General features: G+C 34.8%; 1 protein-coding gene across 6 annotated transcripts in view; it reads right to left on the bottom strand.

Annotated features, from left to right (window-relative positions):
- Akt3 (AKT serine/threonine kinase 3) overlaps positions 1-15,615 on the bottom strand; it is a 273,567-nt gene extending 257,952 nt beyond the window's left edge. For 3 of the 6 annotated variants that reach the window (XM_058575178.1, XM_046432495.2, XM_058575175.1), the window contains exons 1-2: positions 15,468-15,615; positions 4,831-4,988 (exon numbers count right to left, since the gene is read on the bottom strand). In XM_058575178.1, coding sequence (XP_058431161.1) covers positions 4,831-4,876 — 46 coding nt within the window. In that variant the 5' untranslated portion in view covers positions 4,877-4,988; positions 15,468-15,615. Of the gene's footprint in view, positions 1-4,830; positions 4,989-15,467 lie in introns of those variants that run through there. The other 3 variants (XM_046432493.2, XM_058575176.1, XM_046432497.2) reach the window with 3 other exon arrangements.
- Between the last annotated feature and the right edge of the window lie 257 nt (positions 15,616-15,872).

Raw genomic sequence — 15,872 nt, forward strand, 5'->3', positions numbered from 1 at the left:
AAAACACTTCTGTAAACAAATTATCTTGTAGTGCTTACAACCACACCTTGAGGCAGATATATCATATCTATTTTCAGAAACATTCACAAAAATGCAGGTGATAATAATCTGCCTAGGGAACATAGACAGTAAATATTATTAAGCTATTTTAGGAAGAAATTTTTCAAACCAAAAATAGAACCAAACAACAAGAGGCTATACCATGAAATTTATTTAACTAAAACACAAAATAATACTGAAAAATATCTAAAGGAATAAATTAAGAATAGTAGACAGAGAAAAAATGTTAACTTTCATTTCCCCTACCAGTCCACCTAATGTTTTCAAGAGTATTGAAATTACCATCACAAATCATAATTTAGTCAATAAAGAAGAAAACTATAAAAATAGAGGACACTACCAGTAAACCCTCTCCTTCTCTCACAATTATACAGGCAAACAGCTATCATCAGACACCTGAAGAAAACTAGCATCTCCAAAAAAACACCACAACAAACAAATTGAAAGTCACTCAAAGTGGAGAAAAATCTCCAAAATTTTGGAGCTGGGCTTGATGGCCCACACCTATAATCCCAGGGTCTCAGGAGCCTGAGGCAGGAGAATCATGAGTTCAAAATCAGCCTCAGCAACTTAGTGAAGCTCTAAGCAATTCAGTGAAATTCTGTCTCTAAATAAAATATGAAAAAAGGACTGGGGATGTGGCTCAGTGGTTAAGCACCCCTGGGTTCAATCCCTAGTATGTACTAACAAACGAATGAATGAATGAATGAATGAATGAATGAATGAATGAATAAATAAATAAATAAATAAATAAAAACCTAATGAGTATCCTAAGATTAAAGATGATAGCTATTAAGTACAGGTGACTATTAAGTACAAGCAGTTCCCAAATATATAAATAGCTGAAATCAATAATTTAATAGGGATAGAAGAATCAAGAAAATTGTCCAGAACAAAAGTTTTTCTTTCTTAAAAAAAAAAAAAAAGTTTAAATGGTAAATCAAAATTTCAAAACAATAGACTGATTCAAAGCCCAGAAAAGAGTAAATAAATACAGAAACTATACAAAGGAAGAAATTAAAAAAAAAAAAAAAGGCTGGGGTTGGGGCTCAGCAGTAGTGCACTTGTCTGGCATGTGTGAGGCATTGGGTTCAATTCTCAACACCACGTATAAATACATAAATAAAACAAAGGTCTAGCAACAACTAAAAAAAGTATTTAAAAAAGAAAAAGAGATATAAGAGATTTCCTAGAACAAAGAAATTTCATGTTCAAAGGTTCCGCCAAATTTTTTACAGGATGAATAAATAAAAGACATCTTACTTTAAATTTCACAATTCCAATGATGAAAAGGCACAAAAATTCTTGAGAAAACAAAAACAGGTTACCTACATAGAAATAATTCATTTGAGCATCAAACTTCTTTATCAGTAAAACTGGCCACTAAAAGGCAATGAAATACATCCTTCAAAATTCTGAAGGAAAACATATTTAAACTTGAATTCCACACCCAGTCAAGTTCCATATCGGGTATGAAAGCAAAAAGGATGTTTTCAAACATTATGCTAACAAGCACTCACATACAGTCCTCCTGAAAAATTAATTCAGGAGGTGCTCTAGAAAACTAAATAAACAACCCCCCCCACACACACACACAAAAAAAACAAACACATGAGGTTCAAAAAAGCCAAGAACTTAATTGAGAAATAAATTAAATAATGTGACAGCTGAGCATGATCTCCAGAAAAGTCAATTCATATTAGAACTTCAATGAATAGTATGATTAAAAAGCTAATTAACTGAATGATTAGGATGAAGTCATGCTCTCTTCTACAAAAAGGGGGGAAATATGGCAATTAGAAAGTCAAGGAAAAACAGTCATGGTTCAAACTAGAAGCCAAACTAAATTAAGACTGGCACAATTTTGAGTACCAATAGAATATAAGAAATTCCTTCTTTCCCTAAGAATCCCATCATACAACATTTTTAGCAATATGTCTTACTTACATAATTGTAACATTGTTTACTCCTTTGCACAGTTGACAAATATATACAGTAAATCTTGACAAAATATGTGTCATAGTTGACATAAATTAAGAAGGAAATATGAGGAATTCAAGGGAAAGATGGCAAGGGTTCCTAATTTTTCACAACTTGTAAAGTGCAAGTTTATAGATAACATTCGAATATTTTCTAAAGTGGTCCAACAGCTTGACATTTAACCATAAAGTCAACCAAAATTTAAAAGGGCGGGAACAGGTGTAATAGGTATTGAAAGTTCTTCATTTTTCAGAATGAAAACACACAAGATTAGGTAACAAGAGTAAGCCACAAATAAAGTTGAATGTATAATGTACCAATTAGGATAATGATCAGGAGAAGAATTTTAAAATCTAAAATTACTACCTCTGAGAAGAAAAACTCAAGAGGTAAAAGGATCTTCCCTTTTCAATCTATACCATTCTGTACTATTCAAATTCTCACATTCATACAACTATTCTCAAACACACACACACACACACACACACACACACACACAATTCCCCTTCTCTGACCAATGCAGAAAAAAACACTAAAAGAGTTCTTTTTTTTTCTATATTCCAAGCACTAGATACTAACCTTCTACATGCTATTTCAGACAAGATAAAATTAATTAGACTAAAGAACCACCCTAAAAACCCTGAAAAACATAAGGACATAGTAACAGATCTACATTTATGTTAGGATTGTCAAATATAGCATATTCTGGGACTGGAGTTGTAGCTCAGCAGTAGAGTGCTTGCCTTGTACACATGAGGCACTGCGTTCAATTTTCAGCACCACATATAAATAAGCAAATAAAATAAAGGACCATCAAGAACTAAAAATATATATATATTAAAAAATATATATAGCATATTCATTATCTCATTTAGTCCTCACAACATAAATTTTAGAGATAAGTAAAATTTTAAAAGGTTTATGTTATTTGCCATCCCCCAAAAACCAAGGTATGAAAATTAATACACAAGTTTAAAATTTTTTTAAAACCTTCATAAGGCACTAAAACCTGGAAATCTGAAAATGCTTTCCAAATTTAATTATAGAAAAACTTAATAACAAATGGTCAGCCACTCTGGAAGACAGTTTGGCAGTTTTTATAAAGTTAAACACATACTTCTTATAAATACACACTTACCATATGATTCAGCAATCTCATTTCTAGTTTATTGCCCAAGACAAATAAGAATAACATACGAAGTCATGCACTCATGTATTCATAAGCAGCTTTATTCATAATAACCAAAAACAAAAAAAGTCCAAATGTCATTAACTGTTAAACATGTTACAGATAAAGAGTGATATTTCCAAACCTTGGAATACTACTCAACAATAAGAAAGAACAAACCAATGATATTCACAATATGGGTGAATCTTAAAAGTATTGTGTCGTGTATACATATATGATGTGGTGATGAGAAAAAGAAAAAAAAAGTGTGTCATATTAGATTGGATAGAGAGACAGGATGGGAGAGGAGGGGAGGAGTAGGGAGGATAGGAAGGGCAGCAGAATAGAACAGACAATATGATTGAAGTATGTACATTCCATGTATGTATTATATATCAAAATGCATTCTACTGTCATGTATGACTAAAAAATAAATAAAAACTTTTTTAAAAAAGTATTGTGTCATGTGAAAGAAAACACGAAAGACTATGGATCCCATGATTCCATTTAAATGAAATTCTAGAAAAGTAAAATCATCATAAGAAAGCAGATTAGTGGTAGGGTTGAGGGAATCAATGAGGACTATGACTACAAAGGGACGTGAAGGAACTTTTTGGGGTGATGGATATGTTCTGTATCTTCAATGTCTGTTACACTACATTTGCTGAACTTACCAAAGTGTAACTTAAAATTGTTTTATTTTATTGTAAGAAAATTACAACTCAATAAGGCTGATTTAAAAGTTCAATAATATACAATCACATTTAACTACTGACAACAGCTTTTCAGCATAGGTATCAGCTATAAATCTTCAAAGAATATGAAAATCAGTATTTAAGAAGTACCTTTAACCAGAAAACAGGAACTAAAAAGTCCTAAAAATGGCAGCGTCTTCATCCTACTCAACTTAGCCATGTGAGTAAACAGTAGTTGCCTAGCAACTAGTCTAAACTCTAGATTTCTAATAAATACATTGACTACATAAGCAGGTAATCTCACAGATAACAAATTAAGCTTTACATTAAAGAGTTCTTTCTTTAATAATAATAATAATGAACATTTTACTTTGAGCAGTAAATACAAAAAATAGATAATGAAAAATAAAAATATAAAATTAAAAATACAAAAAAACACAACTTCTCATTTGGCCTTTTACCTCAAGACTTTACATATCTAATTTATGGAACTGTTGATTCCATGAGTTTGTTGGTGACCCCTCCCCCCTTAATTATTTTAAGCCCTTCCTGTGCCACCATCCAAATTTAACTGAATACTTTTATTTATATATTTATATATCATTAAATACATATAAGACCTCGCCTACATATTAAATGACTCTAAAGCTATCTGTGGACACCACAGAAAAATATAGCACTAATATGCATGCACATAATGTACCAGAAAGTCAAATCTCATTTCATAACTAAACCATAAATTATCAAAGTCAAGAATTATAAAGAAATCTCTAATAAACAAAATCCTTACATATATGTTATATATCATTTCTCTCTTACTAGACAGCATGTTTAAAAATTTCAGGAAAAAAAGATCAACTTCTAAGACACCACTCACTGTTTAGCACGCTTACCAACCATATCATTTCGATTTTGTTGAGCACTTACCCCTCTTCTGAACCCAACCTTCTTTCACAATGGTAACATCGCTCATGATGGCTCCCCTCTGAGCCCCAAACTTGGAGAAATGGTACTTCGTGGTATCAGCTTTAGGGTTTGGATTCTCTGCTGCTGCTGCCCTTCCCACTCTCTAGTGATGACTCAGCCTGGAAGGAAGTATTGAAGAAAGAATTTCTTTTTTTTTTTCCATTCTTGCAACTCACATAGCAATAACAAACAACTAATTCTTTGTAAATGTCTTCAACTTGCCTGACCTCACATAAAAGTCTAGCTCTTCAAACTGCAGAGCTTATTTATTAAATATTTCTATAATGAATGCACTTCTCTGGTCTTATGACAGATTTCAAATGATAGCAAAACTTTTAAATCTAAGAGATTACAATAAAATATGTCTTAAGAAAACCACTGTCACACCTGTACAAAACATAATATAGAAAATTTGTGACATGTGTCTGAAGTGAAGAAAAGATAAAATGAAAGTTAAGTGGCTTAAATCTGTTAATTCCAGAAAGTTAAGGCAAACCATTATGAATATTTTTAATTTTGCTGTACTTTAAGAAAATATGATGTCCTAAGAAACTAATGTTTATGTATTCTTACTCAGCCTTATTCCAGGAAATATTTTAGGTAGATTTACAGTAAGCACATAATGAGAAATCATTTATTTTTTTAAAGGACATGAAGAAAGTGAAACAAAGAGGATATGAAAGTAGAAAAAAATGAGTATTCAAGATGTACTAAGCACTGTTATTGGTGCTTACATTTATCATTCTCAGATAATCTTCACAACCCTCTTATTGGTACTATTAACTATATTTCATAGATGGGGAAACTTGAGGCTGGCAGAGATTAAACAGCTTGACTGGAGTTCCACAGATCTAATAAGTGATGGGAGTCCAGATATGAACCCAAGCTGACTGACTTCAGAGTCTGCGTTTTTAATTGAAAACTACATAGCCTTAAGATAAAAGAAAATCAGAGTAAAAGTCTTTGTTTATGAAAGATGAGCCACAAATTTCAGGAAACACAACAGGTTTAAATATTTATAATAAAAATGGAAAAAGTTGCCCAAAAAGAATTCAATGCCTCCTAGGACAAAAACCAGAAATTCATTCCATGGGCCTTCTTAAGATATCATAAAGTGCAATAATTAAAAGTCCTTAAAAACATCCTTATACATAGTGGTGAGTTTATAGGACTATTTCTTATTATCCCTCTCAACCTAAAAAGGAGTTAAAGGACAAAACTGCATTACAGCATTTCCACATTTCCAAAGAAGTGGTTCCAGCACACTGATGTTATAGTAGTCCAGGAACAAAAGTATAAATTTTAGATAACCAGAAAAATGGATGTACAGACTATATAACCATACTATCTGTCAACTTGTTTTGTTGTTGTTGTTGTTGTTGTTGATTGACCTTTATTTTGTTTATTTGTATGTGGTGCTGAGAATCGAACCCAGTGCCCCACACATGGTAGGCAAGGGCTCTACCACGAAGCTACAATCCCAGCCCACTCAACTTGGGTTTTGATTAATAAAACATAGCAGTTAAGTTTAAGATCAGACTCCCTAAATAGTCTTGAACTAGATTACAGGTTTTTCTCCAATGCAAATTAAGTGCAGACAGAGCCTAATCATTTAGCAATCGAGAGTCAAGACTAAACATCCTCTGAACTGCCTGACTAGCCTGACAAAGGCTCTGCAGCTTAAAAGAAAACAACCTCTTGTGCCATGGTACTGAAGGCAATACCCATAGATTGGACCAGGACTACTCAAAATCATCATAGGTATCTGCTCTTGAAGAGTCAAAAAGGGTATTAAAATCTAGGCTTGTTTTCCCAAAATATGTTTAACAGAATACTAAATTAGAGAAATTCTGGAAAATAAAAAAGAAGTTGGTCAAATAAGTTTAGGAAAATTCTACAAACCACATCCTTCTCAAAACATCACTAGCAATGTATTAAATGTTCTAATATGTATAACTTCTTTATTCCAGCAAAGCCTAAACTAATACCACCATACAAAATTTTCACCTAATTCAAGATCAGACCCATTTCACCACTAAAAATGGCACCTCCCACCCCCAAGAAAGCCTGCAGGAAAGAATCTAATCATCATTTTAATTTGACTGCTTTAACACCCTAAAGAACCCAGCTACATAACACAGAGCTAGGTAACTGAAAGGGTTAACTCATTATACTACATAAATAATAAGCTAACATTGGGAAACACTCAGGCAAAATGATGTCTTCAAAAGATCTGTGTGGTAGCTCTTCTCTTTGACAGTACTTGTAGCAAGGGGTCCCACATCTAGTAAAGCCATCTTTTTGTGTGTTTATGTGGTGCTGGGTTTGAACCCAGGGCCTTGTGCATGCGAGGCAAACACTCTACCGAGTTATATCCCCAGGTCCGTAGTAAAGCCATTCTTTGTGACTATAAAATTACATAATCTGAGTTCAAGAGAATTTTACATCTTATTATTCTTGACAGTGAAAGTGGACAAAAGCTCAGGGAAATAATTAATAATAACAAAAAATAAATATCTAATAAACATATACTTCCTATTAAAATAATCTGCATTATGATATCCTTATGAAGAACACCAAGAAGTATTTTCAAAATTGAAAATAAGTGGACATTTTATTAGTGAAATCTTAAAGGTGGAAGGATCTGTATTTTAGAGTTGAAGAAAAAGAAGTCAGACATATAACATGACTTGCCCAAGCTCACACAGCCACTATATGGGAGAACCAAGAGTAGACAACCAGGCATATATGTATGCTTTTTCCACTGGCACTGCCTCTTCAGTACAAAACAATAAAATGAAATACCCAGATCAATCTAAATCCAGAAATTTTGTTTTTCAATGAAATAGTTTCTAAAAACTAATTTTTTAGATAAGTTTTTTTTTTTTATCAGTGTTTGTATAAAATTTAAGCTGCTAAAAACGTACATTAAATACACAATCTTCCGGTCAATAATTGTAATATTCAGCTTTTAAAACTGCTTCTGGTTATTTATTGGCTAAAATAATACCTTCTTCAAAGAACTTAAAAGATGTCATAGGTCAAAAATAAGCAACAAACTATGGTCTTACCCCAAGTCATCTTTCATGTTACTAAAAACACTAGTCTATAAGATGAACTGGAACTTTTGCCACCTGTTCCCTAGAGTACAGCAAACCTCCTTCCTACACTCCTAATTTCTATAGAAATGTGTTCTATCCAGTGAGTCAAGACAAAATTTTGGCTTATTTTTCTTTTAAGCCTATTGCATTAAACATTTCACTGTGGACAATCTAATTTTTCCTATTCTTATAAAATGTTTCACACAAAATTCATGGCAGATTCAATACAGAATTAATACAGAGCAGTTACAACAAAGGTATCTTCATTCAAGACTATTTGAAGAATTTAACAATAATTATTATAATTGAATGCCATTTTATAATGTACAAAATATTTCACATTTTTTATTTCACTTAATTACAATATAAATTAGTAAAGCAATTTGATAGTGCCAGGGACTTGGATTTTCAACAAATATGGAATAAATGAATGAGTGAATGAATGAACAAAAATGCAGCTTTAGATAACTAATTAAAAAAAGAGGCTACCTAGGCGTAGTGTTGCACACCTATATTTCCAGAGACTCAGGAGGCTGAGACAAGATCACAAGTTTGAGGCCAGCCTCAGCAACTTAGTGAGGCCCTAACCAACTTACTGAGACCATGTCTCAAAATAAAAAATAAAAAGAGCTGGGGATGTGGCTCAGTGGTTAAGCATCCCTGGGTTTAATCCCCAGTACCAAAAAAGAAATAAAGAAAGAAAAGAAGCAAACCACAGCTTAAGCAAACAAATACTGTAAATCAACAAAGACAATGGTTTTATGCTACATTAAAAACAAAACTGAATTTAAACATCCTGGAATTTAATATGAATTTACTATTTACATCTATGTAAATAATTCAAATTATAATATTCTTTCCTATCCTTTAAAGTATGTTTCCTGCAAGATGAGTGTCAGAATGAACCCAACTACTATGTGTAACTATAGAGCTCTTAATAAAATAAAAAATAAAAAAGATTAGCTGGAACCTTGCCATCCATTTCCTAGAAAACAAAACTTCACCTCTCTCCTACAATCCTAATTTTTATAGATGTGTTCTATCCAGTGAGTTATAAATGACAAATTTTGAATTTTTCTTTTAAGCCTACTGAATTTAAGCATATACCTATTCCATTAATTGCAAGGACTAAAACACGTTAAAACTATTCTTATTTGACATTTTTTTTGACAATTTTTGTTTTGATCATCAAGCTCCAACTCCAAACAAAATAAACATCAATACTACCCAAAAATTATCATGGGGAAAAAAAGAGGAAAGAACAGCCTATTTGCTCAATGATATTTTTTAATTTTTTTAAAAGAATATGTTTACATATAGCAATCAACCATGCAATGTTAAGCAATAATTAAACTTCAACTATGTGTTAGAATATCATTCACTCAAAAAGTATGTAATATACACAGAATTACTCGGTCAACTATATATTGATTTTCTACTCTGTGGCAAAAATGATATTGAATTAAGGTAAGTATTTTTAAAAATATTTTCCAAACCTATAACAAAATCTGTCAAAGATCTTTCATTTATAAGACCTCATTTGATTCTACAAAAACTCTGTGCAGCAGTTAATGCATCCACAGTATTGAATCTAAGAAAACTATGACCAGTAATGCTGACATTTCCCCACAGTTATCATAGCAAGCTAGTAACAAGTAACAAGTAACAAGAGCGACCACCTACAAGTGAGGTCATCTATCAATTTGATATGCTTTCTACCCATTAGTAAGATATGAACTCTCAAATATACATAATTAACATTTGCAAGTAGTTCCGAACAATTTTTATAACATATTATCTTCCAAAAGTACAAGAGCAAAACGTTTTAAACTACATAAAAAATTTAATAAATAAAGTATCACAAATTAAATTATAACAGAAGACTAAAAGTAAGTTGACATACAGTCAAAAGGTGCCTCCAGCAATTCTCTTTCATACAAATAAGAACAAAATTTCATAGGATAATAATTTCCTATATGTTAATTTCTAAGTTAAATGTCAGAAAACAATTTAATAACTTTCTCTAAACTATAATAATTCTTAAACTTTGGCTATAATGCTGTCTGAAATGTACTTTTTCTATCACAGTTTTTATATACTGTATACATGCTAACCAAACTGAATAAGGACAACTAATGTTCAAATACAATGAAATATTGCTATTTAAAATACAAATGATGGTCAAAGGTATCCACAATATAATTCTATGGTTTTTTTCTGATTTCAAGAAATAGGTGAAACTAATACATGCCATAATAAATACATGAGAGTATATAAAACTTCTAATTCTAAGATAGTCTTTCCCTTTTGAGTTGCTACGTATTAAAAAAATACATGTCATAATTCAGTCAGAGGCCCGGTGGCACATGCCTATAATCCAGCAACATAAGATCACAAAAGTTTGAGGCCAGATTCAGCAATTTAGTGAGGTTCTAATTAGTTTAGTAAGTCCCTGTCTCAAAATAAAAAATAAAAAAAAATTAAAAGGGCTGGGTTGTGAGTATAGCTCAGTGGGGTAAAGTACCCTGGGTTCAATACCTAAAACAAAACAAAACAAAACACCATATCACATTCAGAAGTGAGTTACATAAACCATATACTATTATTTTGGATTTTTTTCCTCTCATCAGAGCACAATAATACACTTAGTGGAACATTCTTAAAGCCCTCTATCAGAGATTCAGATTGTGATGGTAAAATACCTAAATAGATATAACTTTCAGACATAATTATCAGTTCTTTAAAACTGTCACTTCTATAAAATACATCTACAAAAACTTAAAGCATTTTTTCCTTTTTAGGGCATTTTGAGTGCCATTTAACCAATATGTCCATTATTAAAGTCATCAGTTTGTGACTAGGTGATATATTTAATATTCTAATTTAAAACAATTAGGAAAATACTCATCAGATTCCGTTGCTTCATGAACTAAACCACTAAACAAGAGCCAGGCTTAGGGATGCATTCCTGTAACCTCCACTTACTCAGGAGGCTGACACAGTAGAATCCCAAATTCGAAGCCAGTTTGGGCAACAAAGATATGCCCTGTCTAAAAATAAAAAAGGGCTGGTGATATAGCTCAATGACAGAATGTCCCTGAGTTCAATCCCCAGTTCCACAAAAAACAAATAAATAAAAATAAACAAGCTTCTGATAAATTATCCCATTTTTTTTTCTTATAAAAAGTGTCCATTTCTCATATAAAAAGTGTTACTTGTCTCTATGTGAAGGCACCTTGATAACCTAGGTTGAGGACTACCAAAATATCTTCAGTTATAACTGGCCACATATTTCTAACATACATCTAAAATCTGATTTGGAGACCATTTTAATCATAAAATAAAATCTATACATACACACTAATACAATTAATATATGGTTCAGTAAATGCCAAAATCATCTTAACAATTTTACCCCAGGCTTAACTGAGAGTTAACCAGTCAAGTCTGAATCCTATAACAAAGTTCATCACAATTGTACATTAGAAAGAGCACTGGACTAACCAAAAAACTTGGTTCCCTGTTCCAGACTCTGCCCTACCCAGAGTAATGCTGTGTAAGATCCCTTTAATTCTTTAATTTCCTTAGTAATAAAGTGTTGCATTAGATGAGCTATTTGAATAGCTCATAATTCTTCCAGAACTAACATCTGATTTCTCAAAATTTATTAAAAATCTGCTTCACATATAGATGGCATCATAAGTGACAGTATCATGATTTTACATAGTTCTTGTCCTCAAGAGCTGAATAAATAGTTGGGAAGATAAAGCATCAAACAGCAATTCAGACAAAATTTGGTCTAAACTACAATATTGGCAAAACATCCCCCAGCCACTCAAATATGGTCAGAGGCTTTCCTCTAGGGAGGAAAAAAAAAAAATCTCATTTTAACATTCTCTGTGTCTTCCTTCAGTAAATCTTTCTATTTTCTCTGCAGATTAGCAAAATATACTCACTTAGAAATGTAAAGTATCTACAGTTGGTAATAAATATAAGCAGAGGACTGATAAAAAACAGAACTAAAACACACACACACACACCTACAATTTAAGAACATATTAATGTAATTACCAAACACTATTTGTAGATTACCTGGCAGGAGAAATGAGTTTATATTTAATCTGATGAAAGACTACAATGTTAAAATAAGATGTGTAAGCAGTAGAGGCATTCAATTTGGCATTTAAAACAAATGAAATGAAAAAGAATGTTAATGGGTCAGTCAACACACTTCTGTTTTTTACTATATTGATTCTGTGAAGCTTATTGTACATTATGAAATTTAAACTCTAAGAATTAACTCTAAAAATAGGCACAAACAAGTTAGAGAAAATGCTAAAGAAAAGTGTTCCAGAATCAGGAAAAATCAGATTTTTTTATGCCACAGTAAGTATTTTTCTCACATGAAAATCACTTTCAAAAGTGTAGCAAGAATTGCTGTGAAGACAAAGTGAATTAATACATGAAAAGTACACACAGCAGTGCCTGGCACATGACAAATACTCACCAAGCACTAACTAGCATTAACTGGAAATTGGAATCTAGACCATGACAAAACATCTGTCAACATCAGAAAATTCAGACTACCCTTCCAGAAAAGTGTACAATGTGTGAAACCAGGATTTTTATAATACTAATACACATACTGAAATCTGGAGTTGAGGAATAATTTTAAATGATTTAAATTTTATAACACAAATTTTCTACAGAAATTATCTTAAAAATGCAAGCCAAATTTCAAAAATAATTTGGTCAAAGCAAAATGAAAATGGTTTTTCTGTCCTTGCATATTGTTGTTCCAATCTAAATAGTTTTAAATTATTTTTAATGCTTCAGACTGACTCATACTTTAAAAACCAGATCCTATCAAATCAAGGTAAAGATCCATTAACATATTAATAGTAAGTGTGTCTTAATCATCTCAAGGACAAATTCCTGAACTAACAGGTATTAAAAACCAAGCAAACTGTAACTACCTATCTTCATAAAAATATGGAAAGTTTAAATAAAAGGTAAACTCCCACAAAACCAATTTATAGTTCCTCTTTTAAAAGAAGCCCCAATGGTTGAAAATTTTCATGTTTAAATCAAAAGCTAGAGTTTAAAAAATCTTAAATTTTTACTTTGCAGATTCCATTTTCTCTAAGTTTAACCAATACTTTTTTTTTGTTTTTTTGTTTGCAATGATTCTGAAAACAAATTCATTCTCACTATAGCAATCTTCTGAATAAAATATAAATATTTAAAATTTTTACTCAAACCAGCCCCCAGCACAACATTCCACTCTAATAATTTGTTAAATGAATAAAACCTTAAAACTATTTTACAACAATAAAATTACATAACCAAAAAAGTCCAAAGCAAACCTTTAAGTGTTCTGACATACATAACAACTAAGGATCAATGTCAAGATTATTAAGCTAAATATTAATTTTAAGTTGGAAGACAATTCACTAATCATTACAGAAAGGCTAAGCATGGGAGACAAAATGAATATGAGTAACGGTACCACAAATTTTTTTGGCATAATTAGTATGTACTTTTTAACTTTAAAATATTGTAGGAAAACATACCATAGAAAATACACAATACAACTGAAAACTAACCACTACCTGCAGTTCATCTAAATTCCAATGTTGTTTCTTTCATGTAATGTATGCTTTCCCTGACTTTAAAATTTGAAACTCAAACCAGATACTGGGGTCATCCCAAGTATGAAAACAAAAAGATCTTCAAAGACAATCAAGATTATATATTGACAAAGAAAAAAGTTACATTATGTCTTGCATATAATTGTGTATTCACTCAAGATATTATGGAAAAACTAGAAATGTATGAAGTAGCCATTTTCTAATAAAAAAATTTCACACTTTAGACAACCACCTCCTAGAATATTCATATTTACACATATTTTTCAAATGATACTCATACTAAATCTCATTTCTTAAATCATTTTTATTGAACTAGTCCACCTTTGATTTTTCCAACTTTTCCCTAAGTGAATATATCATCCAATGAGTGTCTACAGAAAACAAAATGCAGTGGTTGTCTAGAGATTTATGGTTCTTCTAAAACTTATGACTTTAGAAAATATGAAACACATCTAAAGAAATGAGTTGAGGTAATGGTCAACGTACTAACTATGAATGAAAAGTCATTCATATCCTTTAGCTTCAAGAAGCATTTTCTAAAAACAAAGTGTAAATATTTTATTAGTACTAGAAATTATTATAAATATATAGGTTTCGTTGTCGTTTCTATTTGGAAACTATCAATTACAACCCATTGGGCTTACAACCAAAATACCTCACTGGCAAAATGAGCTTTATTTTCATAACATTTTTTGATAGATAAATGTGAGCATCCTAGCTTTTGACGTATGGGTGAGCATTTCCTCTGCTTTCTGAGGACAAACAACCAGTAAATAATAGCACTGGAAAAAACCTAGCCCCAAAGAGTTTCAGTATCTCTAGCCTAAAGGTAGATTCCCGGGAAATCCCAAACAAGGGGTGACCCCGCCTCAGCATCAGGGTTATCACAACAACCACCGAGACTTCAAGTTTGGGCTCTGAAGGGCCCCACCAACATCATGGCTGATGCAGACTGATGCGCAGGAGGAGGAGGTGGACGAGGAAGAGGCTGGTTTGTTTACTTGCAGCCAGAGCCGCCGCCGCCGCCGCCGCCAGCAGCGACAGCATCAGTGTATCAGCCAAACCCAGTATCTTCCGCACATTTCTATTCTTAGCACACAACTCCCAAGCGGATCAAAACCCCACCACTATTAAAAACACAGACAAGTACGTTACCCACCTCCCACATACACATACATACATACACACACACACACACACACACCACCCCACCCGCGCCGTCTTTTCCTGTGCGCAGGCAGCAGGGTAGGGTGGGACAGGAAGGGGACCCCGGGGGACGCCGGTGCATCCTCGCCTTCACCCCACCCTACGCGCATAGACAGCCCCAGCGCCAGGGCAAGCGACAGACAGCCCCCTCCCCCCCCCCCAGCAACCCAAACACACTGACACCGGGCGCTACGCGTTATATAACCTCACCGCCGCCCCGGGCCAAGTGGGCGCCCCCTCCCCACGCCCCGCGGCCCGGACTGGGAGGGCCGAGGGGAAGAAGCCAGAGTTGCGCAGAGAACGGAGGCGCCTGGCCCGGGCAGCCCAGACACAGACGGTACCGCTAGGCCGGGAACACCCCTCCCCCGGCCCCCAGTGCACCACCGCCCCCCAGTTTCCCCCGGAAAGTAAGGGGGTGTCGGTGTCATCCGCGCCGGGCATCCCCTGGCCTCGCCACCCACACCCAAAGCTTCGGGTGACCCAGCCTCCGCCCACGCCCCCGGCGCAGTAACAACCCAGACGCCCCCGCCTCACTCTACCCCGCCGCCACCCCCCGCCCGTGGCCCGCAGTGAAAGGGAACCTGGATAGGGGGACCCGAGGGAGTGGAGGGGGGCGAGAGTGGGGGGCGGTGGCTGTTACCTGCAAAGGCGGCGGCGGCGGCCCCGCAGCTGCTCGGGCGGTGGCGGAGGATGGAGCTGGGGGGGCGGGGGGAGGAGAGGGGGCGACTCGGGGGTCCCCCCTCCCTCCTCCACCCCTCCTATCCTCCCCCCACCCCGCAGAGCCTCTGGCCCCCTGGAGCCCCGGGCGACCGGCGGGAGGGCAGGCGAAGGGCTGCAGGGGAGGGAGGGAGGGAGCCGGCCGGGCCGGGCCGCGGAGCTGGAGCGGGCGGCGGCGGCGGCGGCGGGAGGAGGCGGGAGGAGGGCGGGCGGCGGGGGGGGGGCGAGGAGGCGGAGACTCTACATGGGAATCGGATACCGGCTACAAATTCAATTCATCACCAGAAAACACCGCTTGGGCGGGGGCCGGGTCAGGCCGGCGGGGAGG

The sequence above is a fragment of the Marmota monax genome, unplaced genomic scaffold (assembly GCF_021218885.2).
Source record: "Marmota monax isolate L192 unplaced genomic scaffold, Marmota_monax_Labrador192_F-V1.1 WCK01_AAM20220418_F8-fsc00090, whole genome shotgun sequence".
NCBI lineage: Eukaryota > Metazoa > Chordata > Mammalia > Rodentia > Sciuridae > Marmota > Marmota monax.